Below are 27,416 nucleotides of genomic sequence, written 5' to 3'. Positions count from 1 at the left end.
CTATTATATCTCCAGATAGTATTATTATTTCTCCCGAAATAGACTAAAACAATAAAAACTATCAAATGTTGCCTGCATAAGGATGCCTGCTGTGTAGTCATTTCCAGTTGGGTAAGATTATTGGGTGAAGATCTTATTGAAAACAGCTAAGGAGCTGACCTAGACAAAGCACTGGTTCATCCATTACATTTCATGCATGCATATGCAGAAAATCCATTTCTTCAACTAATATTTCAGCTGTATACCTTTTGGCCATCTTCAATTGAACAAACAAAGGCTATAGTGCTTGTGTGTATCCTTTAAAATGTGAGGGCTGTGCTACTGTGCAAGCAACCACAGATGTACAATGGCCAGGGATATTGATGCATCAATAGGATCTACACTGCAGCAACATCAGTTGATCAGAGAAAATACTGGATTCCATGCTATGGCTACAATGAAACTATGATATATATTAATTACCTCATTTGCCAAATGAATTTACACTGCTTCCTTTCTACCGAGTCCTAGACTGATAAAACTGCATCAAGAATTTTGACACAGTCACACAACACAGAGTGGCCACTGCCACTGAAGTCCTCTGCCACAGCTGATTCATTGGTCTGCAAGAGCCTGGTGTACCTACAATGTTCTGTGCAGCTCTCTCATGAACTATACTTGTTAGGTGACCTATGTATGAAATGCCACAGTCAAAGATTATCTTGTAAATCCTAGCCTTGCGGGGCATAAACTCATCCGTGACAAGAACAAAATGTGCTGGTGTCTTCACAGAACAGTTGAAGATGGCATTAACTTAAAGCTTGGTGAGTATCTCCCCAATTTATCGCAATATACTTCCCACATACGGCAGGAAAGCTGTGGATTTAAATCTCTCTACTTCAACTTCTTATTCCATAAGTTCACCGTAAGTTTTATCTATAGCACTTTCCCAGTTTTTAGTGTGACTTCATGATAGTTTGTAGGATATGTGACGTCTTCCCCTGGCACTAAAAGTGGGATTAAAATTGTATCACACCGTTGGGTGGCTTGCGGAGTATGAATGTAGATGTAGATGTAGATGTAGTGTATTTGTTATGGGGATTACCCATTTGCTTCAAAAACAACTTTTAAATGAAAAAGCTATTCCTGCAGACCGCCATCATCAACAATGTTATATGCCCTATGAACCAAAGTTCAAGAAACACTCACCACTTGGGAAGAATGGTGGCAGCTACACTCCTGGAAATTGAAATAAGAACACCGTGAATTCATTGTCCCAGGAAGGGGAAATTTTATTGACACATTCCTGGGGTCAGATACACCACATGATAACACTGACAGAACCACAGGCACATAGACACAGGCAACAGAGCATGCACAATGTCGGCACTAGTACAGTGTATATCCACCTTTCGCAGCAATGCAGGCTGCTATTCTCCCATGGAGACGATCGTAGAGATGCTGGATGTAGTCCTGTGGAACGGCTTGCCATGCCATTTCCACCTAGCGCCTCAGTTGGACCAGCGTTCGTGCTGGACGTGCAGACCGCGTGAGACGACGCTTCATCCAGTCCCAAACATGCTCAATGGGGGACAGATCCGGAGATCTTGCTGGCCAGGGTAGTTGACTTACACCTTCTAGAGCACGTTGGGTGGCACGGGATACATGCAGACGTGCATTGTCCTGTTGGAACAGCAAGTTCCCTTGCCGGTCTAGGAATGGTAGAACGATGGGTTCGATGACGGTTTGGATGTACCGTGCACTATTCAGTGTCCCCTCGACGATCACCAGTGGTGTACGGCCAGTGTAGGAGATCGCTCCCCACACCATGATGCCGGGTGTTGGCCCTGTGTGCCTCGGTCGTATGCAGTCCTGATTGTGGCGCTCACCTGCACGGCGCCAAACACGCATACGACCATCATTGGCCCCAAGGCAGAAGCGACTCTCATCGCTGAAGACGACACGTCTCCATTCGTCCCTCCATTCACGCCTGTCGCGACACCACTGGAGGCGGGCTGCACGATGTTGGGGCGTGAGCGGAAGACGGCCTAACGGTGTGCGGGACCGTAGCCCAGCTTCATGGAGACGGTTGCGAATGGTCCTCGCCGATACCCCAGGAGCAACAGTGTCCCTAATTTGCTGGGAAGTGGCGGTGCGGTCCCCTACGGCACTGCGTAGGATCCTACGGTCTTGGCGTGAGTCCGTGCGTCGCTGCGGTCCGGTCCCAGGTCGACGGGCACGTGCACCTTCCGCCGACCACTGGTGACAACATCGATGTACTGTGGAGACCTCACGCCCCACGTGTTGAGCAATTCGGCGGTACGTCCACCCGGCCTCCCGCATGCCCACTATACGCCCTCGCTCAAAGTCCGTCAACTGCACATACGGTTCACGTCCACGCTGTCGCGGCATGCTACCAGTGATAAAGACTGCGATGGAGCTCCATATGCCACGGCAAACTGGCTGACACTGACGTCGGTGGTGCACAAATGCTGCGCAGCTAGCGCCATTCGACGGCCAACACCGCGGTTCCTGGTGTGTCCGCTGTGCCGTGCGTGTGATCATTGCTTGTACAGCCCTCTCGCAGTGTCCGGAGCAAGTATGGTGGGTCTGACACACCGGTGTCAATGTGTTCTTTTTTCCATTTCCAGGAGTGTATTTGCATGTTGATACAGGTCTGTATGAGTTGGCTCGCAACAAACTGCATGTCCCAGGTGGCATCATTTTTGTGATGAACCAAAACTTCCTGTATGCAAGGCAGCTCTCCTTTCCAATATCTTACAGTCCAAGAGACTTGTTGGACATCAGAGGTACATACAGCTCTTAAAGAGTAATAAATTGGCTGTGGCGGAGCACTGTATCGATACTGGCCACTCTATGATATCTGATAATGTTGAAATTCTATTGTTCATTTCATGATTCTTGCACAGATCTAAAGAAAGCAGTGGAAATGCATGTGGTGAAGGATTTAATTAACAGACAGTGGTCTCAGCGTGAACAAATCAGGGAATCTGGCACTTTCTTTAATCAACTTGCAAATACACCACCATGGTGCAGTTCATACTAATGCATTGATATCCCATGGACTAAGCATCTATCCACAATTCAGTTCATACAATTTGTCACCAATCATCATCTCTGGCTCTAGCATATCTGGGACCATGTGTGCAGTGGCTTGGCTTTAAAAGGATGGATATGAGTGCTGTAGTCTCACTCTCAAGATGGCTGGAAAGGTATAAGGCCAAAATATCAGTTGAAGAAATTGAGGTCCTGTGGTTGCATGTCGAGAATCTAATGGATCATTCAACATGCTGTGAAAACACAAAGGCGCAAAGTAAGGGTATGGTTCACTGTGGGCTCCGTGGACTTTCCCAGTTTTTAGTGTGACTTCATGATAGTTTGTAGGATATGTGACGTCTTCCCCTGGCACTAAAAGTGGGATTAAAATTGTATCTTCTATGATTTGGGGAATTATCTTGCGAGCCAAATATCTCACATTAGCTGCTCCTATAGAAATGCTGGCTCATTCTATAGCCGAGTTGTCTTTAGAGGTTACTACTAAGTACACATGCATTCGTATTGTAGTTATAAATGATATACAAACTGTCAAGAGATGCTCCTTAAAGACATCCACACTTTTTAAATGATTACATCAATTGCCTACTGTGACACGAGATTACTCAAGATCAGCAGTGGATTACAAATTTTTGATAAAATGTTCATTATCTAATGGCTGCAGTACATGAGTGAAATGAATTACTAATTACCTGTTGCATGTTCTTGTGCACCATGGTGTCACTGAAAACCGAGGAGTTTCCAAAAAACAAATACAGAATTCCTGCCTGTGACACTGTGTAAATTCAACTGCTTGTCAGTTGCGGGCTGAAGTGAATTTGACAGGAAGGCACCTGGCCGATTTGAGGGTAAAACCAGACAGTGAACAGTTCTCAAGATAAGGAACAAGAGTGGCTCCGTAAGAGGTGGCAAGCTTCTGCAAGCGAATTCACACACGGGCTCAGGAAGATTAACTATCAACCATATCAAGGTTATGCCATTCCGTCACCCAAAGCCAAAAAATCTTGTGGCGTAATACTGAACAAAGGTCAGTTGCAGGGATGCCGATCTCCAGAAAAGATTTCCGTGTAGCCTGTTTGGCCAGCCTGTCAACAAGTTCATCACCTGGGATTCTGATGTCTTCTGGGGTCCAGAAAAACATCACTGAATGTCTGGACCATTCCAGAACATAAATGGACTCCTGTATGGTCGCTACCAAAGGATGGTGAGGATAGCACTGGTCAATAGCTTGTAGGCTGCTCAAGGAGTCACTACAGAGAATAACAACTTGCCCGAGCATGAACGGATGTGTTTAAGAGCACGAGATATGGCCACCAGCTCTGCAATGAAACACTGCAGCCATCTGGCAAGGAGTGCTGTTCAGTATGTCCTCCGTGAACATAGGTAAAGCCAACATGACCATCAGGCATCGAGCCGTCTGTGTAAACTACTTCAGAGTCCTGGGACACACCAAATATTGAGAGGAAGTGACAGTGGAGAGCCACAGGATTAACTGAGCCCTTAGGGCCATGCAAAAGGTCCAGACAAAGCTGCAGCTTAGGTTTACACCATGGAGGTGTATGTGGAAGGACCTCAAGTAGATGTGGTAAAGGGAAGGACTCCAGTTCAGACAGAAGGGATTGGACATGAACCACCACATTTGGGAAAAGGAGACAGTAATCTGGATGCTCAGGAGAGCTATGAATGTGCACAACGTAACTGGTGAGCAGTTGTGCAGGCCTGATTTGCAAAGGAGGTATTAAAGCCTCCACCAGTATGCTGGTCAACAGAATCGTCCTAAAAGCTCCTGTAACTAGTCTAACTCCGCAACGGTGCACTGGGTCCAGTAACCGCAATGCTGAGGGCGGCACAGAACCATAAACCAGACTCCCATAGTCAAGGCGGGATTGAAAAGGGGCTCTGTAGAGCTGCAGCAGTGTAGACCAATCTGCACCCCAGTTGATATTGCTCAGGCAGCGGAGGGCATTGAGGTGCTGCCAGCACTTCCGCTCAAGCTGATGATGGAGAGGAAGCCAAGTCAATCAGGGTTGAAAACCAATCCTAAGAATCGATACGTCTCTACTACAGTGAGTGGATCGTCATTAAGGTGAAGTTCTGGTTCCGCGTGAATGGTACGATGCTGACAGAAGTACACGACACAAGAGTTTGCGGCTGAAAACTGGAAGCTGTGGGCTAGAGCCCATGACTGCGCCTTGTGGATGGCTCCCTGTAGGCGCCGCTCAGCAACACCAGTACTGGAGGAACAGTAGGAAATGCAAAAGTCGGCTGCATACAGAGAAGGTGAGACAGACAACCCTACAGATGCTGATAGACCATTAATAGCCACTAAAAATAGAGCGACACTCAATACAGAGCCCTTTGGGACTCCATTCTCCTAGATAAGGGGGAACTATGGGAGGCACCACCTTTAACATGGAGAGTAAGGAGTAACAGGAAGTTTTGAATAAAAATCGGAAATGGGCTCTGGACACCCCACTCATATAATGTAGCTAGGATATGATGTTGCCAGGTTGTGTCATAAGCTTTTCTTAAATCGAAAACATGGCAATCAGGTGTTGGTATCTGGAAAAAGCTGTTCACATGACAGACTCGAGGGACACTAGATTCTCAGTGGTAGAGCGGCCCTGTCACCAACTGCCCTGGCATAGAGCCAGTAGGCCTCACGGCTCCAGGAGCCAACATAACCTCCGACTCACCACACGTTCTACCAGCTTACAAAGAACATTGGTGAGGCTGATGGGCCGATAGCTACCCACATCAAGCGGGTTTTTACCAGGTTTAAGCACTGGAATGATGGTGCTTCTCCACCACTGCGATGGGAATACGTGATCACACCAGATGCCGCTGAAGATGGCGATGATATTTCGTTAGTAGTCCGACGATAGATGCTTGAGCATCAGAGTGTGGATCCGATCTGGCCCAGAAGCTGTGTCGGGGCAATGTGCAATGGCGCTGATGAGCTCCCACTCAGTAAATGGGGTGGTTCACTGTGGTGTGCAGTGAATGAGAGGAGTTTCTCTTATATCCACCATTTGAGGGTGCGAAAGGCTGTGGTGTAATTCTCCGACTCAGAGGCTCGAGCAAAGTGCTCAGCAACTGCGTTCGCGTCGGAAGATAACATGCCACTGATGTTAATGTCAGGGACACCTGTTGGGGTCTGGTACCCAAAAACACATTTGATCTTCATCCAGACCTGTGAAGGCGACATACTGTACCCAATGGTTGTGACATAGCTCTCACAACACTCCTGTTTCTGTCTTTTTATAAGGCGGCGAACACAAGCACGGAGCTGTTTAAAAGCTGTTAAGTGTGCTTATGTCGCTGTAGAGCCTGCCTACACTCTTTAATGGCCCCAGCGATTTTCCGTAACCCTTAATGCACTGCCTTTCGCCGGGGGCACCCCAAGGCACAAGGGATCGCGTTTTCCGCCACAGAAACGATCGTTGTGGTGAGCCGTTCAACTACTACATCAATGTTACCATGTGGGAGGGATTCAACAGTGATGACAGGGGTAAAAGCTTCCCAGTCTGCCTTGTTTAAAGCCTATCTGGGTAGGCATCGGGGTGAATGACGCCCGGGGAGTGACAGGAAGATGGGGAAGTGATCACTACCACCCAAGTTATCATGGGCTCTCCAGTGGACAGATGGGAGAAGTCCTGGGCTGCAAAGTGGTAAATCAATGGCGGAGTAAGTATAATGAGACAAACTGAAATGTGTGGGCGCCCCAGTATTTAAGAGGCAGAGGTGGAGGTCGAGTTGAGACAGTAAATTTTCGACATCTCTACCGTGGCCAGTAAGCATGGTGCCACCCCACAAGGGGTTATGGGCACTAAAATCTCCCAAAAGCAGGAAAGGTTTAGGGAGTTGATGAATCAGTGCAGCCAATATGTTCAGGTGTACTACACCATCTGGAGGAAGATATACTTTGTAGATGGTTATTTCCTGTGTCATCCTTTTTCTGACAGCCACAGCTTCAAGAGAGATTTGAAGGGGCTCAGGTTCACTACAGACTGAGTTGAGGACATAAACACAAACTCCACCTGACACTCGATTACAGTCGCTATGGTTCCTGTAGTATCCCTTATAGCCGCAGAGGGCAGGGGTCTGCATTGCCGGGAACCACGTTTCCTGGAGGGCAATGCAGAAAGCAGGTGTAAAGCTTAACAGTTGTTGTAGCTCATTCAGGTGGTGGAAAAAACCGCCACAATTCCACAGGAGGATGACATCATCGTCAGGCTGGGAGGCATGAAGTGATAAAATAGGCAGTTTACACCTCATGGTCACCTGCTGCAACGGACTGATTACCGGAGCATTCTGTATCCATTGTGTCTGAGGCTCCAGAGAGATATAGGTCCTCAGCAGACGCCAGAATCTCCACCTCATCCTCAGATGCAGAGCTAGTAGGTAGTGGTGGTGTGGGTGCCACCACAATTTCCTTGTTCTTGGGGGTCTTCTTTTTAGATTTCTCTCGCTGCTCCTTGGGTTTCTCTGGCTGAGAGGGCTTCCCTGATTGTCTCTAGGACTGAGGAGGACCTTGAAGCCCTATGACCAGGTGCCTTTGGGAGCTTCAGCCACTGGTGGGTGTCCTCCTTCCCACTGGTAGGCTCCTGGAAAGGGTGGGACTCAAGGGACCCCTTCCTAGCGAGAGGAGCCAAAGCAGACTGGCACTTCTCCGGCTGAGAAGTGGGGACTGATGTCCCCGATGGTTGAGGGACATTACTCCCGAAGTAGGTGGTGCGGGAGCAACAGGGATAGGAGTTCCCCCACCAACAAGAGAGTGGGTGTAGTCTTGCAACCCTAAGGGCTAACTGTCAATAGCTGAACGGATGGGAACTGGAACCGTTGTTGTAGTGGCAGCGTAAGACTATGTCATGCGCACAGGATGGAGCCGTTCAAATTTCCTCTTAGCCTCGGTGTAGGTCAGTCGGTCCAGAGTATTGTATTCCATGATTTTCCATTCTTTCTGCAGAATCCTGCAGTACAGCGAGCAAGGGGAATGTTGCTCGCTGCAGTTGACATGGATGGGAGGCGGGGCACACGAAGTATTGGGATGTGATGGACGTCAACAGTCATGACATAAGATGCTGGAAGTACTGTGGGAAGACATATACCCGAACTTCCTGAGTTTAATGCACCACATTGGGTGAGGGATATATGGCTTTACATCACAGCGGTATACCACCTCCTTGACGTTCTCGGGTAATGTATCACCCTCAAAGGCCAAGATGAAGGCACTGGTGGCCACACACCTCGTTGCTCTAAGTTGGCGTGCAGCTTTTCATCTGACTACAAAACAAGGTCCCTGTGGAATATAATACTATGGACCATATTTAAGCTTTTATGGGGCGTGATGGAAACAGAAACATCTCCCAGCTAGTCACAGGTGAGTAATGCCCATGACTGGGCAGAGGATGCTGTTTTTATCAAAACTGACCCATATCGCATTTTGGACAATCCCTCTACCTCCCCAATCTCATCCTCTAAATGCTCCACAAAAAACTGAGGCTTCATCAACCTGAAGGATTCCCCATCAGATCTCGAACATACGAGGTACAGGGGCAAATAAGATTCGCTGCCATCCTTAACCTGGCGTTCCTCCCATGGTGTGGCCAGGGAGGGGAATGATTTGGGGTCATACTTCTTCGCATTAAAGTTAGACTTTGACCACTTAGAGACTGATGGTGTTGGACCACCAGCAAGAGATGAAGTATGTTTCATGGCCTGTCATCCACCTGATGATACCCACTCCGACCAGGGGCCCTCCCCATGGGCGATACCCAGCCTCAGCAAAGGCCACCTGGCAGGATGGCCATTGCTTGGAGTCCCGATGCCCCAGGGAGATGGGCGTCTACTCCTTGGCATACACTGGGAGTTAAAGGCACAGGCATCAGCACCATGTGTAGTCAGGGGGTTACAACCAACAGGGTACATGGTGGCCCCACCACAACGGACTGGCTACCATGCTGGATATGAGGTGCAAAGAAGTCCATGATCATTGTTGGTGCAGAAAATGACACTGCTCAGTGGGAGGAGGAAAATGCATCCACGAAGGTGTCTTCACTGAACAGCTGGAGAATGAGCGGAACTGCAAAGCTATGACGATAAAGAATGCTGAAGGTCTCAGTGCAGAATGGACACGATGCATCATGTAAGGCGCCCTTTCCCAACTGGCTCGTTCTTCGGAAGAATTTTGGAGAATGGAGGTCATACCTTATAGGGGACCATCACAGAAGGCCAAAACATTCGAGACTCCTTTTAATCGTCTCTTAAGACAGGCAGGAGTAACTCAGGCCTATTCTAACCCCTGGACCCACAGGGGTGGGGGGGTGGGTGTGTTCTGTGATTTTTACTGAAAATTCAAAAATGAACGAAGCATAACTTTGCTACTCTCTGCAGGCTGCTTAAGAAAAACACAGCATGGTTGTGGAGTGATTAATGTAAGTATGATTTAAGGACAACAAAGAATTGTCTGTGCAGAAACTGGTTGTTACATTACTCTGAGATGTCACCACTATTCTGCCTTGCCACTGATAGTTCATGTTACATGGCTGCAACTTAACTATTCCTAGAGGAAGTTGTGGAAGATATAAAGGAGCATTAGAACATGACTCTTGCAAGCCACATTATATCCAAGCATGAGTGCAAGCATGGTATTTTGGAGAAAAAACAGGTTGTGATTATGTTTGGATATCAAAAGTTCCACATGTATATTCAGAGATGAAAGATAATGGTACTCTCTGATCACAAAGCTCTTGGATACTAGCATGAATATAAGGCCGGCCGGCGTGGCCGAGCAGTTTTCTAGGCGCTTCAGTCTGGAACCGCGCAACCACTACGGTCGCAGGTTCGAATCCTGCCTCGGGCATGGATGTGTGTGATGTCCTTAGGTTGGTTAGGTTTAAGTAGTTGTAAGTTCTAGGGGACTGATGACCTCAGATGTTAAGTCCCATAGTGCTCAGAGCCATTTGAACCCTGAATATAAACTGCTAAATGGATGGCTCATGTAGTGGGCTATGTACCTATAGCAGTTCAGTTATAATATTTAATATATAGAAGTGAGTGAGAACAGTGTTTCAGACACATTATCTTGACTCCAGTTGCAAACAGGAATTTAAAAAAAAAAGGTTCAAATGGCTCTGAGCACTATGGGACTTAACATCTGAGGTCATCAGTCCCCTAGAACTAAGAACTACTTAAACCTAACTAACCTAAGGACATTACACACATCCATGCCCGAGGCAGCATTCGAACCTGTCACTGTAGCGGTCTCGCGGTTCCAGACTCTAGCGCCTATAACCGCTTGGCCACACCGGCCGGCAGGAATAATACATACAGGGAGAAATAGAAGAGCAGGAACATCAGCTACTCTACATGAAAAAGAGAAGGAAATTCAAGGGATGTGCAAAGATGTGTGTAGAACAAAGAATGCTAATTCAGAACTAAATGAATAAAACTTAACTTTGGTAGCAAAGGTTTCAAGAAGATAGCCTGCTACTACAAAATAAACAAACATATATTATTTTGTAGAATGGACAATACTGCTATGTATTTAAGACCGTGCTTCCCAGAGGACTATGTCAAGGTACTGATTGAGTACACTCATTTGTTCTATGGTCATTAAGGAGCACAAAAATGCACGGAAATTTTGGCAGATGTGCACATCAATAAGTCTGCTCGGTGAGTTTCATACACATGTGCAGGACATATGTTAAGTGGAAAGTACTCCAACTGGGTGGAATATACACATTTGGATGCATACTGCACAGCGTGAAAAGCAATGCCATGGTCCCCACCACCACCACAAAGAAATGGCTCATAGCAAGCCCACTTGCTGATGGATGTTATTTCAAGCAATATGTATTGAGAAATATTAAAGCTCTTTGAGCTACATCACGGACTGCTTGCAGTCTTAGAGTGTCCACATCTTAATCCATATAGGTTTAACTATTCTGTATCTAGGAAGCCATTGGGACTACAGAATGTATTTGAATTACAGTGATACGTCCACAAGTGAACTATTCATATGTGGTATATGACACTTTTATGTCAGACAAATGTTTAGTTTAGAGCATTACTATTACTATTACTATTATTATTATTATTATTATTATTATTCTCTTTCCTGTCTCAGACGTTAGGTCTGGTTAAAAATGGAAAGTGACGCGGACCTTGATCAAGCGTGACTTCCTTTTAACTGTACGGTTTTCTTCCAGATATTTATATTTATTTAATCGTGTGTGGTTTTATTTCACTGTGATTGCTAGGTTGTATTATTTGTTTATGTAATATATGTAACAGCACGTAGATCTGACGCATGTGCGTTGAAATGAGAGGAGAGGAATTGTCTTGGGTAACAGGGGGTCAGCTGGGTGACATGTTTGTGTCAAGCAGCATGACGTATTTCTGTTTTTGTTGTTGTTTCAGTATGAGTGATTTGTCATTTTGGTGTTGGAGAATTACTTTTGGGGATATATTATCATGTAGAAGTTGACGAGTTGGTATTGCTTCAGAAAGGTTGGATTAATTATTTGTTCTGTGTGGGTTACAATACAGCCAGTGTTATTTATTTGTTTAATTTCTGTAGAACTGCAGTTAATTAGCACCTGTATCTAGACTAATTAAATAGTAAGCTGTTGGGGGATGCAAACTGTAATCTCAATTTGTGCCTACAGTATTGCTGTGACATCAATGATTCTGTGCGCTCAAAAAGGTTCAAAAATTCTGTCTGATATAGATTGAAGTACATGAGGTAGATTAGTTTAAATTTCCTGTGGCAACATAATCAAACACTTAAAAAGAAAAGATGCTACAATAATTTTTTCAAATCAATAGCCCCAAGGTTTACTTCACTTGTCTACAAATTTACATTGGCATATTGTTATAGATTTGCACTTTGGAAGATGTCACCACCAGAATTTTGAGGATGGATTGCACAAAGGTAATAGGGAATCATGGTATGATCGTATTTTAACAGCTCATGACAATCCACCTTGAGGAATGACTGGAGAGAAGCACAAATTTGGTGAAAACTGTGCAAACTGGTAATGCAGAGAGACAAGGGCTTGTGCTAAAGGAATTCTAAGATGGATGTCAGCAGTTGTTGCTGAGATGATGACAAACAGTGAATTGTGAGCGAGTACAAGTGCAAAATGTACATGCTGAACAATCCTTAATTTTCGATTGGGTAAGCTCTTATTTATTTAGCGGATGGCAAGTACAAATCACGTATGAAAAATCTAAAAGTACATAACACACAAAACACAAACTGCCTATTGGCTTCTGTCTCGGGTTCTTCGGCCGACGTTCATCTAATGATTTTTCTGACGTTTCGCCAGCACGAGTGGCTGGCATTGTCAAAGCTTCACCCTCCATTGCCGGTGGTGAACTGGAGCCGAGCTCGCGGGCGCAGGCTATATGTACCTGGCGCGCCAACGTCCGAGGGCTTCTCCGCGGTCATTTCCGGTGCGGTTCTCCTCTTGCTACCTGCGACGGTCGTTCGCTGCAGTACGGGAAGCCAGGATCCGTTGACCTTAAGGCTTTCCTCTTTCTTGTTCAAACTGTTCACGTGTTTTTGTATTTCTACAGCTTCTCTGAACAAGCGTGTGTGATAGTGCTTCTCTACAGCCAGAACTTCCGTGTCGGCGAATTTTATTACGATTTTCAAACCGACAAGGAAGATCAAAGAGTGTCTTAGATCGGCGAAGGAGAAAAGAGACCCACTTGCAATGTCGGGAATATACCGCATACCATGCACATGCGGAAAAGTTTATGTCGGAATGACTGGACGATCCATTAACACCAGGATCAAAGAGCATAAGCGAAATTGCAGGTTGGGGCAGGTGGAGAAATCGGCCGTGGCAGAGCACGCACTGAATGAGACCGACCATGTAATAAAATTCGCCGACACGGAAGTTCTGGCTGTAGAGAAGCACTATCACACACGCTTGTTCAGAGAAGCTGTAGAAATACAAAAACACGCGAACAGTTTGAACAAGAAAGAGGAAAGCCTTAAGGTCAACGGATCCTGGCTTCCCGTACTGCAGCGAACGACCGTCGCAGGTAGCAAGAGGAGAACCGCACCGGAAATGACCGCGGAGAAGCCCTCGGACGTTGGCGCGCCAGGTACATATAGCCTGCGCCCGCGAGCTCGGCTCCAGTTCACCACCGGCAATGGAGGGTGAAGCTTTGACAATGCCAGCCACTCGTGCTGGCGAAACGTCAGAAAAATCATTAGATGAACGTCGGCCGAAGAACCTGAGACAGAAGCCAATAGGCAGTTTGTCAACAAGTGGCCACGAAAGCCTCAACAATTTTTACACACAAAACAGTTACAATATCACAAACAAACATCTAGGTTAGAAATATAATCGATTACACTGTTAGTCGCATCCATGAAGTCCCTTGTTGGCCCAGGGTAGGCCCTCAGAGGGCATTCTACCACGATATGGTGAATTGTCTGCCTGTCAGCGCCGCAGTCGCACTGTGGTGATGGCACTATGCTCCATTTGTACAAGGAGTCCGCACAACGGCCGTGGCTCGTCCTGATCCTGTTAAGGGTAGACCAGATTTTGCGGGGCAAATCAAAGCCCCGAGGTCTGTTAGATGTTCCCAATAAGGTGTTAACCTGAGGCGGTGTCTTTTCCTCCCATTCTTCTCTCCAGCGGTCCTCAAGAACAAAAGCGTTCTTTACCAGATCTTTGGCACTTGCGAGAGGGGGGTGTCTGGATTTCAATCTCTTTTGCTCAATTCCATTACTCAGGGTGTGGATAGGAAGATATGGGCTATTTTGGATTTTTCGACACTCCCTGACAAGTGCGTGTTCTCTGCGTAAATGTGGCGGCGGGATATGGCTCAATACAGGCAGCCATTAGACAGGAGTTGACCTGATCATTCCAGAGATAATCCTCATCGTTTGGTTCAAGACTGCATCCACCTTCTTGATGTGAGCACTATTTAACCATATTGGGGAACAGTACTCTGCTGCAGAATACACAAGTCCTAGTGCAGAGCTACGCAGAACGGAGGCAGTGTACCCCCAACTAGTGCCACAAAGCTTTTGGACAATGTTGTTTCTAGTTCTGACTTTTTCAGCAGTGTTTACAAGGTGTTGTTTATAGCTCAATGTTCTATCGAGTGTCACGCCCAGATACTTTGGTGTTCTATTATATGGAAGAATGCCGCCATCAAAGCGGATCTTGAGCTCTTTGTTTGCTAATTTGTTATTCAGGTGGAAACAAGTGGCCTCTGTTTTAGATGGGCTGGGTTGGAGCCTCCAGTCACGGAAGTATTTTCCTAGAGTGGTCAAATCGCTGGATAGTGTGATCTCAGTTTCCTCCATCACTCGGTGTTGTGTGGCCAAGGCCCAGTCGTCCGCATATCCGAACATTTTGGATCTCGTCCTAGGCATATCGGCTATATACATGCTGAAAAGCAGTGGAGCCAGTACTGAACCTTGGGGCAGGCCATTATTAAGTTTCATGAATTTACTTCTGTTGTTACCGATGACAACCTGGAATGGTCTATTGCAGAGCATTTCGTTGATAAGGTTAGCCGTTTTTAGACATGGCACGATGCGGAGGAGCTTATAAATCAGGCCCTGTCTCCAGACAGTGTCGAACGCCGCCGTCAGGTCAACAAATACCACTGATGTTTTTTGCTGTCTTTGGAAGCCCGCCTCGATGTAGGTTGTTAGAGCGAGGACCTGATCCGTGCAGCTTCTTTTCGGCCGGAAGCCCGCCTGTTCTACCGGTACAGCCTCCAGAATGACTTCGCTCATTCTGTTGTACATAAGTCTCACCAGTAATTTATAGATCATGCTGAGTAAGGCGATTGGGCGGTAGCTCTGAGGTTGTTCACTAGGTTTGCCCGGTTTTAATATGGCAACAATTTTAGCCTTTTTGAGAGTAAGCTCTTTTAAGGTTTAACTAATAAACATACATAAACTCTTATTTTTAATTGTTTAATAGGTGAGAGTAAAAGGAGAAATGCGAAGAGCATCTCCACAATCTCAATGTTGAATTCAGGGCTTGTAATCATTCCAATGTGTTAACTGTTGTGCTATTTAGTTATGGTTGATTACGTGTTTAGTTAAGGAATTGGATACTTATTTGTTTGTTCCTTTAAAAGACAGACTGCTTCATTTTGCCACAATGTATATACTTTTCTGACAGTGACCTGATATAACATGTTGAATTTCAATGTTGAGAGTGCCGATGCTACTTAACGTGACAGTTACCAGTTAAGTGCCGATGTGATGCCAGGGCCTGGTGAGAATACACCCATTTGGCATTGTACAAATTGCTGGCTGACAGAAGAGCACACAGTGAGCCATGTAAATGGCCAGGTAGCAAGCTGAAGGTGGTGCACATTTGTTGCCACATAAAAGGAACAGGAGTGGCTCTCTAAGAGGTTGCGAACTCCCACAGGCAAATTCATACGTGGCTACGGAAGTCCAGCCCTTAACAGTGGAGTGGGATACAGGAGACAAGATACTGACTGTAAAATTGATCTACATGTTCTCCACAACCAACATTAAAATTAAGTAGCCTACATCAAACTCTGTGTCAACAAGACAAATTCATTGCACCTTTGTATTCACCTGCAGAACCAAAATTGTGGAAACTGGACTAAGTTTTGTGATTGCTGCAATTATTCAAAATTAGTTAAAGGGCTGGTGTATGTAAAGGCACACAGCTCTGAACTACATCCAAACAAATAATGGTAGCAGACTGTGGTAGCTGAGGTTGCTAGACATCACAACTCAAATTTGTACTACATATATACACTGCTGGCCACCGTAAATGCAACACCAAGAAAGACAAGAGGTAGCACAACACAATTTATTTTGTAGATAACACGTTGACCAAGTATCAAATGATTACGTTTACAGACGTCTGTGACATGTGGTTCCTGCCAGAATCAGTAGCCAGAGTAGCCGCCATTGTTGGAGATCACCGCTGCCACACGTCTCGGCATTGAGTCAAAGAGACGTTGGATGTGTTCCTGGGGTACAGCAGCCCAAGCAGCTTCCACACGTTGCCAAAGATCATCTGGTGTGGCAGCTGGGGATGTAATCTGGGTCACTCGTTGAGCAACCATGGACCACATGTTTTCTATCGGCGAAAGATCCGGAGAGCGAGCTGGCCAGTGAAGCAATTCAATCTGGTTATTGACGAAGAACCTTTGGACAATGCGTGCCACGTGTGGTCGCGCATTATCCTGTTGAAATATGGCTGTGGCCGAGCCCTGAAGGTAAGGAAGGACAACTGGCTCCAGCACCTCGGATATGTAGCACCGGCTATTTAAAGTACCGGCAATGCATACTAGAGGCGTGCGAGAGTAATATCCAATACCGCCCCATACCATAATACCCGGTGCAAGACCTGTGTGGCGGTGCATAATGCAGCTGTCCAGCATCCTCTCTCCACGGTGTCTCCACACTCGAATCCGACCATCATGGTGCTGCAGACAGAAGCGTGCCTCGTCAGTAAAGACAACGTCATTCCATTATGCCGTCCACATCCGCCTGTCATCACACCATTGGCGATGGAGACGTCTGTCGTTCTGCGTCAATGGTAGACGAAGCAATGGACACCTTGCGGACAGACCACTCTGCTGTAAACGGTGTCGAATGGTACGCGCAGACACTGGATGATGCGTTACAGACGCAATGTGCTGTGCTACGGTTCGGGATGTCACTGAGCGATCCGTCACTGCCATGCGCACAATTTGCCTATCAGCACGTGCAGTGGTGCACCGAGGTGAATGCGATCGACCACGTCGGTCCATCGTACCCTCCTGCATCCAACGGTCACATATCCGCATTACAGTTGTTTGGTTTCGTCCAACACGACTAGCGACTTCTCTGTATGATAATCCACAATCTCGGTAAGCCACTATCCTTCCTCTGTCGAACTCGGATACTTGATCAAAAGATGTTCGCTGTTGTCTACGAGGCATAACTGATCGTCTTGTGAAACAACCACAAGGTAAACACACGTGCCGAACGTACACTCGTCGAAATCGCCAAGCCTTAAATGGCACTATGAGGTGGCGCCACAGGCGCGCGTGATGTGCGTCTGCGCTGAAATTCTAATCAGTTGCATATCTCATCGCTGCAAACCCATGGTGTAAATTTCACTTGATTCGGATGCTTCCTTCAGGGTGTTGCATTTACGGTGGCCAGCTGTGTAGTTTTGGTTATAAAGCCATTTTAATTAACATGAAATCAATTACTGAAGCCACTAAATACATATATAGCGATCAACAAGTATTACGAAAGCATATCTGTGAAGACTTAGTCTAACATTCGTACCCTTTACAATGATTCAGACTTTTAATATTTTTGATAGTTTGCAATTTGAACTCTTATTCCATCTGGCTATATGGTTGCAGGACTTGTCAACTAGAATGCATTCAGGCTTTGTATTTATGCACTTATGTTAAATGAGAATAGAGATTCAGTTTGTATCCTATTAAACTTTATTGCATGCTGATTCGAATATGGGAATTTGTAGTGTAGTTCTCTCCCATGCTTGTGATTTTGGAATGGGCACCAGTAATTAATTGCTCTTGCACTGAATAAAAAACATTTGATTCAATTTGGGTTATCTTTCTTTCACTGATTTTTTAAAGCAAACTGCCTCTGATGAATCATCTGGCTACAAACAAATATAGCAAAGCTTAGTGAAAGAGTGATGCAATCCACCCTTCAGGCATCAAATATGAGGCAAGTTTACTCACAGTCTCAAACTTGGCTGCTTTCATCCGAAATTTCTTTTTAGTTTACCCCAACAGCTGGATAATGATGAGGAATTGATATTAGATAAATAAAGGCTGGAGTATTTGGTGCATGTCTGACTTTGAACATTTGTATTAGCCTGAGTAAAAAAGCAGTTATTAAGAAAAATGAATACAGCAGGAGATCCAACTGCAGTGACACTTTTCCTGATGGTTTATTGCTGATGAACCACATACTTTGGAGAGGAACTGTGAAGCGACTAATTGAAACTGAAGGATGAGTACAATAATGACTGATTCAGATTAAGTGCTGGAAACAGCAATCAATGGAAGTATTTTAACGATTTAAGTTGCTTTTGAGGAGAATACTAACTGTTCAGTAAAGTTTAATTTTGATTCCAGAATAAATGAGAAACTTTCAATTTCCTACATTTGAGAAATTATTTTAGGATAACTGCTAGTTGGTGATTTTCCAAGAATTACTGTTGTTTTGCTACTGCTGTTTTTCTTAAGAGTTTACTTGAACTGGAATGTGAAAATGCATTTATCATCCTGAATCTAATGTGCACAACAATATCTGCAGCAGGTGATCCTATAATTTTCCTGTGCCTAAGCTTCGTGTAAGCACTGAGAATATGTTTAATGTCCAGCTCATGAATTCCCACGACATCTCCAGATTGTTGAATCAAACTGTACTTATTTATGTTCTTTGTTGGACAGATCATAAAGAATGAATTATGTAATATTTCAAGAATGCGTGATGATGGTGAATATTTAAAGAAATTTCCACCTACCAAGTTTAAAATTCTCATACAGGCCCAATTATTGACTTTTGATCATAAAATTATCAAGCAAGTTGTTTGGGCTTATTCAAAATGTCAAGTCTGCAAGTTTTCGTTTTACTGAATCTACTATTGTTTCAACAAATATGTTACACAAATTATTATTATTTTTATTTCAATCAACTCGTATAATTATAGCTTGCCTTTTTTTTTTTTTTTTTTTTTTTTTTTTTTTTTTTTTTTTTTTTTTTTTGTGCACACCTATTCATTTTTGTGTGATATAATTAGGGATGGTTACTATTGTGTGGACTTGTGAATCTGTTACTGTATGGTGAGTTTACATCAGGGAGAGTTAGGTTTTGACTATAAATAGCTATCACATGCTAACAACAGAGATTGGGGGTGGACTGTAGTAGAAATGTCAGATAGACAGTGCTCCAATTTTCTGTTACAGTAGCTGCAGGAACCTTACATGCACTGTGCCAGGATTTTCAGTTTCTTCATTTGAGTCTTACTCCTGGTCAGGTCCCGGCGCACCATGAGAGCCATTTTAATGCAGATCTTCCCTCTCTAGTGATAAAATTCTCTCAGGCTTCCAGCGATGTCAACTGGTTTAAACCACTGGACACTACTGGAAACCTGAGAAAATTTTATCAGTATATTTCACAGAGAAACTATGCATTTGTATATTCTCTTTATCTTTCCATATTTGTTGAGGAAACAGGAGTTCCTACTAAGCCCATTAAAATACATAAAGGATGATCCTTATTAGTTTTTAAAAACCCCGAAGTGATGCAGATGATGCTGGGAAAAGTAATTTAATATAAGACACACAGTGCTGCAAATGATGTGAAATGGCAGATGTTGAACATCATGTGACGTCACCAGATGACAAACCTTGTCACAAGTGCAGGAGTTTAGCCTATTGGTCTGTCACACATGATCATCCCAACCATAGCCAAGTATTCAGCTGGTGTGTGTGTGTGTGTGTGTGTGTGTGTGTGTGTGTGTGTGTGTGTTGGGGCTTATGGGTGCTCAACGCTGAGGTTATCAACACCCTGACACACACGTTGGTGTGGCTCTGCGCCTACGTGCAAGCAGTTTTTTTTCCCATTGTGTCAGAAAATTGTGTGTTTAAACAGCGCAAAGATGTAATACTTTATTTACCAATCTCACTGTTACCAACGGTTTATACCAAAGTACAGTACAACAAAAACCTGGCGTATTGCTTCACTAGTAAATGAGTATAAGCTTTTAAATTTCATCACAACCAGAAAATAATCTACATTTTCTTTACTAAATGAAGTACATAAACAAAACCAGAAGGAAGAAAAGGACAAACACAAAATAAGAACAGCTTCTGCTTTGTTACAGCGAGGACAATAGCTTTTTAATTTCTACATTTACATCAGGTCGCATATAGAAAAGGTGTATTAAAAAAATATTTGTAGCCTAGAGGAGCAATGTGCAGCACTGCTCCATAATGGTTCAAATGGCTCTGAGCACTATAGGACTTACCATCTGAGGTCATCAGTCTACTGCTCCTTAGCAGAGGGTAGGATCAACAAGCCTAACCACTGCAATGCACATGTGGCAAAGTACATCATCTGGTGATTTCACATGTTCAACAACTGTTGTCCACTTCTGGGGTATTTCCCGACATTCACGGCCTCATGTGTCTTACATTAAATTACTTGTCTCAGCATCATCTACATCGTTTCAGGAGTTTTTAAATGTTTATGATAATCACTCTGTGTATCCACCAGAACATATATCCAGGAGAATCATCATCATCATCATCATCCAAATCAGACATGATTGGTGTTGTCAACACTAAAGGTTATAAACCTGCTCCATTGTATTTGAGGTTTCTAAATAAATTTTTTGCCTTTAGGTGAAATGGGTGGTAAATACCACACTCTTTTAGCCATAGCTTCTTGTTAATGTTTGTGTGCTGGATAATATATTTTCTAGAACACACATTACGTTTAGTGGCATTCATAAGTTTAACAACTGGTGTACTTTTTTGAAGTAGAGTGTAGGTGCCAGTGCTAAGTGTATGGGTATTTACTGACCTACCAAGCTACAGAAGTGTCCTCACACATGATACAGAAAATTTGCAGCTATTGTGATTTTTTTACTTTGTTGTACAGTACACACAAAGTAATTTTCATTCCATGAAACCTTTTCTCCAAAGTACACACATTACAATCAGAACTCAAGGCAGTGAAGTTGCCAGAACAGTGAAGATGGGATTGGTAAGAGGAACATGTTGTGTCTGTATATGAGCATTTTTAACACAACTTTTACGCTCTGTGTGTCATATACATGACAGCAACGAAAGCACTTTAGACACCTCCACTAGTCTGGTATTCTGGGCTAGACTTTATAAAGTATCCGATTCGAGCTAATACATACTCTGGAATTCAGGGCATTTTAGATTCAATACCAATGCCATTTTATGCACTCCACCACGACCACCACCAAACACTTCTATAGGACATTTCACACCATGTTTATACCAGTCTCCCTTTCATCTTGAAGTTTTCTAGGAAGTAAAAGGTGTGGAGTGAGTAAGAGTAATGATAAAAAATAATGCAGATCAAGGTATACTGAAGTTTTTAAACAAAAAAGTAACCTTTGTCTATCACTAACCTTTAACTACGGATGAAGTATCTGAAGCTAAGTATGTTTTCCAGCAGTATTTGAAAGTGAAATAAAAGCCTTTCCAATCAGATAGTCTGGATTATTTAACTTGACAATGAAAGGAAAAATAAAGCAACAGGGAATATTCTTGAGTGTGGTCTCAGATGTGTTTTCAACTTTTGATTCTGAATTCTGATGGTTGCACAAATAAATAAGAGTGATAAGGGGAAAATCTGCAGTGAGAAGTCTAAATCAGAAACTACTGGCACTGATTTCGGACAAAAGGTATTTTCTTCGCAAGTAAAACCAGCCAAAAGAAAGATGATTTACAAAAATCTGGCAAAGTGAACTTTCTTACAGATTTTGTAGCAACATATTAAGTAATAATTAGAGATCAGTAAATGAATCTTAAGCAGCCAGCCAGATGCAACAAAAGATGGTTTTATTCAACCTTTAACAATGGTTTTGGTGGATGTAACCCTGTCTTCTTCAGAAATAAAGTAGTTGTTGTGGTCTTCAGTCCAGAGACTGGTTTGATTCAGCTCTCCATGCTACTCTATCCTGTGCAAGTTTCATCTCCCAGTACCTACTGCAGCATACATCCTTCTGAATCTGCTTAGTGTATTCATCTCTTGGTCTCCCTCTACGATTTTTACCCTCCACGCTGCCCTCCAATGCTAAATTGGTGATCTCTTGATGCCTTAGAACATGTCCTACCAACCGAGCCCTTCTTCTAGTCAAGTTGTGCCACAAACTCCTCTTCTCCCCAATTCTATTCAATACCCCCTCATTAGTTATGTGATCTACCCATCTAATCTTCAGCATTCTTCTGTAGCACCACATTTTGAAAGCTTCTATTCTCTTCTTGTCCAAACTATTTATCGTCCATGTTTCACTTACATACATGGCTACACTCCATACAAATATTTTCAGAAACGACTTCCTGACATTTAAATCAATATTCGATGTTAAAAAATTTCTCTTCTTCAGAAACGCTTTCCTTGCCATTGCCAGTCTACATTTTATATCCTCTCTACTTCGACCATCATCAGTTATTTTGCTCCTGCCACCTTCAGAATTTGAAAGACAGTATTCCAGTCAACATTGTCAAAAGTCTACAAATGCTAGAAACATAGGTTTGCCTTTCCTTAATCTATCTTCTAAGATAAGTTATGGGGTCAGTATTGCCTCACGTGTTCAAACATTTCTACAGAATCCAAACTGATCTTCCCCGAGCTCGGCTTCTACCAGTTTTTCCATTCATCTGTAAAGAATTCGCGTTAGTATTTTGCAGCTGTGACTTATTAAACTTATAGTTCAGTAATTTTCACATCTGTCAACACCTGCTTTCTTTGGGATTGGAATTATTATATTCTTCTTGAAGTCTGAGGGAATTTCGCCTGTCTCATACATACCAGATGGTAGAGTTTTGTCAGGACTGGCTCTCTCAAGGCCGTCAGTAGCTCTAATGGAATGTTGTCTACAACCGGGGCCTTGTTTCGACTCAGGTCTTTCAGTGCTCTGTCAAACTCTTCACGCAGTATCATACCTCCCATTTGATCTTCATCTACATCCTCTTCCATTTCCATAATATTGTCCTCAAGAACATCGCAACTGTATAGACCCTCTATATATACTCCTTCCACCTTTCTGCTTTCCCTTCTTTTCTTAGAACTGGGTTTCCATCTGAGCTCTTGATATTCATGCAAGTAGTTCTCCTTTCTCCAAAGGTCTCTTTAATTTTCCTGTAGGCAGTATCTATCTTACCCCTAGTGAGATAAGCCTCTACATCCTTACATTTGTCCTCTAGCCATGCCTGCTTAGCCATTTTGCACTTCCTGTCGATCTCATTTTTGAGACGTTTGTATTCCTGTTTGCCTGCTTCATTTACTGCATTTTTGTATTTTCTCCTTTCATCAATTAAATTCAGTAACTCTTTTGTTACCCATGGACTTTTACTAGCCCTCATCTTTTTACCTACGTGATCCTCTGCTGCATTCACTATTTCATCCCTCAAAACTACCCATTCTTCCTCTACTGCATTTCTTTCCCCCATTCCTGTCAATTGTTCCCTTATGCTCTCCCTGAAACTCTGTACAACCTCTGGTTCTTTCAGTTTATCCAGGTCCCATCTTCATAAATTCCCACCTTTTTGCAGTTTCTTCAGTTTTAATCTACAGTTCATAACCAATAGATTGTGGTCAGAGTCCACATCTGCCCCTGGAAATGTCTTACAATTTAAAACCTGGTTCCTAAATCTCTGTCTTACCATTATATAATCTATCTGATACCTTTTAGTATCTCCAGGGTTCTTCCATGTATACACCCTTCTATCATGATTTTTGAACCAAGTGTTAGCTATGATTAAGTTGTGCTCTGTGCAAAATTCTACCAGGTGGCTTCCTCTTTCATTTCTTAGCCCCAATCCATATTCGCCTACTACATTTCCTTCTCTTCCTTTTCCTACTGTCGAATTCCAGTCACCCATGACTATTAAATTTTCATCTCCCTTCACTACCTGAATAATTTCTTTTATCTCCTCATACATTTCTTCATCATCTGCAGAGCTAGTTGGCATATAAACTTGTACTACTGTAGTAGGCGTGGGCTTCGTGTCTAGCTTGGCCACAATAATGCGTTCACTATGCTGTTTGTAGTAGCTTACCCGCACTCCTATTTTTTTTTATTCATTATTAAACCTACTCCTGCATTACCCCTATTTGATTTTGTATTTATAACCCTGTATTCACCTGACCAAAAGTCTTGTTCCTCCTCCCACTGAACTTCACAAATTCCCACTATATCTAACTTTAACCTATCCATTTCCCTTTTTAAATTTTCTAACCTACCTGCCCGATTGAGGGATCTGACATTCCACGCTCCGATCCATAGAACGCCAGTTTTCATTCTCCTGATAACGACGTCCTCTTGAGTAGTCCCTACCCGGAAATCCGAATGGGGGACTATTTTACCTCCACAATATTTTACCTAAGAGGACGCCCCATCATTTAATCATACAAAGCTGCATGCCCTCAGGAAAAATGACGGCTGTAGTTTCCCCTTGCTTTCAGCCGTTCGCAGTACCACAACAGCTAGGCCGTTTTGGTTAGTGTTACAAGGCCAGATCAGTCAATCATCCAGACTGTTGCCCCTGCAACTACTGAAAAGGCTGCTGCCCCTCTTCAGGAACCACACGTTTGTCTGGCCTCTCAACAGATACCCCTCCGTTGTGGTTGCACCTACGGTACGCTATCTGTATCATTGAGGCACGCAAGCCTCTCCACCAACGGCAAGGTCCATGGTTCATGGGGGGGAGAAATAAAGTATAGCCCTCGTTTTATGTTCCTGCCATTTACGACTTTTTTTTCATTGCTCCCATCAAATTTCCTATGTTCAAAATGTTAATTCGTAACTAATTTTGCGTTAACATATTTATTACTTTCCCGCGATTTACACTGTATTAAAAACTGTTTGTGAAAAAAATACGACGTAACTGAGATAAAATGATACCTGCCATCAAGTAGTGTTTACAAACATTATGTGGTTAAGTTTCTTGACACCAGGGTGATCTACTCAGCAGATCTGCATTTGTAAAAGTTGGAACAATTCATGATTTTATCTCCTGCCACTGTCACGCTCTACTTGGGATGGTGGCTGTGAGTAACTAACCATAAAACTGTCCCTACTGCATATATGCATCTTTGTGATCATCGTCGTCATCGCAAAACCTTTGCATTAACTCTAACGCAAATTGAGGCTACTTCATGCGTTGACACCTTCGCACTGCTGAAATGTTTTTTGTTTAAACAGCACAATTTGTATTTTTTCATGTTTTGCAAGACTCATTTGGAGAATTTATTCTTGTTGTCAAGTGCAAATATTTATGTAAGTATTCTTTTTATGTTTAACAAACAGTGTTAGTGTTTGTTTGTTTGTCTGTTGTTGTTGTTGTTTGCAGCCTAATGGAGGAGACACAGTACTTTGTAACCTCAAAATGATGACTACAGTGCAAGAGACGGAGAACAACATATACACATACACCATACAAAATACGTAAATATTTGCACAATGAGAATAAATTCTTGAAACTCATGCTAAGCATGAAAAAATATGTAACTGGGGCAGTGGTTCATTATTTAAATAACAGATGACAATTAAAGGTCTTCCAAAAACATTGATTATGATGCATAAAATTGTCACATGTTTGCACTTCCCTGACAGTTACAAGGTCCAGTTACATCAATGGTTGATCATATTACAAAATTCACATAACCTTTATTATTTAAAAAAGTCCCTGACAATTATTTTGATGCCTATTACGTACAAATATCATACATCAAGCGCAAAAATGAAAGAGGAGATCCTATACATAACTTTCTCTGCTTGAAATGTTATTTCCCACATTTTACAGCATTTTTGTAAAGATCCTTGAAAAGTCGAAGAGTGGGGTTTCACTAGACATGTAATCTGATAACATTTTAGTTATTGCTGTTACACTGTCTTTGTTATTAGACTGTCTCCAGGTTACATGAATTTCTGAAGACAGGTTTACATGCATCAAAACCATGGTCAAAGGTTTATTAATACCATCTTTTGTTGCAGCTGGTTGGTTGCTTTGGATTCATTTATCCATTATGGTAAAATTTACCCTCTTCTTGAAAAATGCTGTTCTAGGGGCTGATGCTAATATACTGTTCAATGGGGAGAGCTTTAATTCATCTTGCTTTCAGTATTTAATTTAGTAAATAAAATAAGTAGCTATATTTTAATCTATTTATCTTAACACTATTTTACATCGAGCTCTAGACACTGGATACTGATGGAAATCCAACATGGCGACCACATGGCATACGGGAAAGTGGCTATTTATTTAGAACATGCAGTCTCGTTTAATTATCAATCAGGATCAACAGGCAAAATAGTCATTTGAGTAATACTGAGCTACATAAGCACTATAACTCCTTGTGTTACTGACCTGGGTGTAGCTGATAGAACACCATTGGATCTCTTGCTTGTGGGTAATCATCCACACGAGAACACCGCACACGTTTGAAGTACTCTAGTTCTGCCATGTGGCGTAGCTGTAAGGCCTTAATTTCTCGTTGTTGCCTAAAAATTAAGAAAGAGAAGAAGCTCATATTTTATTTTTTGGAATGATTCCACAAGGAATTACAAAATGAGGACTGTACTGATCTGTTTAATACTATAGAATGTTCAAGTGTTATTCACTGCTGTTATTGACAACTTTACAGCCTTTGAGCTTGTGGTTTAGGCACTCAACAAAGAGAGTAAATATTATTTTCTAAAATCTAGTTCACTCTCTGCCACACATTCACATTTATCCACATATAACCATCAGAAACTGAAATCTTTTAATAGTCTGCATATAAGCATTTTCTTTAAAAAGCAAGTAAAAAATTAAATGTTTAAAACAATGATTCAGAAAAAGGAAACTAAAAAATGGATGATGGATGTGGTAGTCACATTACATACAGAACTAAACAAACTCCTCTAAAAGAGGAGGCAACCACATATCACATAAAATGTGTGTAAGGTGTAAGGTTGAGCCAGATAGTAGGGGATTCTATCTTTATTTTCTTTAAAAAGGTTTATTTCATTTTCTTGTTATGGTCAAGCATTAGCCGGCAGCTTCAGCTGCCTGTAATTTTCTCGTCCCATGGTCTGGCAGCAACAAGTCAGCACCGAGGTGGGCAATCTCGATCACATTCCTCCCGCGTGTGCTGATGAGGTAAAGCTGCTTACGCGAAGCTGGCCAGGTCATGCTTTGGAACTTTCCATAACACCCCCCCCCCCTCGGTTTTCTCGGCTCCTGGCCAATCATGGCTGTGCTGGGAGTACCCTGCCGCCCGTTGGCCGAAAACACTCTCTCTGCCATGCGCTTGGTGGCTGTGAACATCATCATCTTTTCCCAGTGCTGTGCCACCGAGGACTTTGTTTCTGTAGCTGCCATGCCATTCAGACTTGCCTGAATGGCAGCCACCACTTTTCTTTAACTTCGCCTAAGTTTGCTGCGAACTATGTTTCGCCCACGTCTTGGCTCACCCTCGCCTCCCCAGGCCTGACTCATGCTGTCCATTTGAATTCACATCTGTTGGTTTCTCTGTCAATAAATGGCCTCATCTCAAGAAAAGGTGTCACAACAATTTCTTTCAACACATTTGCCCACTTCCTTAG

At 43.3% G+C, this 27,416-nt stretch overlaps 1 protein-coding gene across 1 annotated transcript in view; it reads right to left on the bottom strand.

Moving 5' to 3' along the window:
- The window catches only part of LOC126248681 (serine/threonine-protein kinase WNK1), a 325,351-nt gene that overhangs the window by 8,434 nt on the left and 289,501 nt on the right, over positions 1 to 27,416 (bottom strand). Inside the window, exon 25 of the mRNA XM_049949948.1 lies at positions 26,197 to 26,330. Coding sequence (XP_049805905.1) covers positions 26,197 to 26,330 — 134 coding nt within the window. The remainder of the gene's footprint in view (positions 1 to 26,196; positions 26,331 to 27,416) is intronic.

Source organism: Schistocerca nitens, chromosome 3, assembly GCF_023898315.1.
Source record: "Schistocerca nitens isolate TAMUIC-IGC-003100 chromosome 3, iqSchNite1.1, whole genome shotgun sequence".
In the NCBI taxonomy this organism is placed as follows: Eukaryota; Metazoa; Arthropoda; class Insecta; order Orthoptera; family Acrididae; genus Schistocerca; species Schistocerca nitens.
Note: the sequence above shows the minus strand (reverse complement) of the source record. Positions and strands in the feature narration are given on the sequence as shown.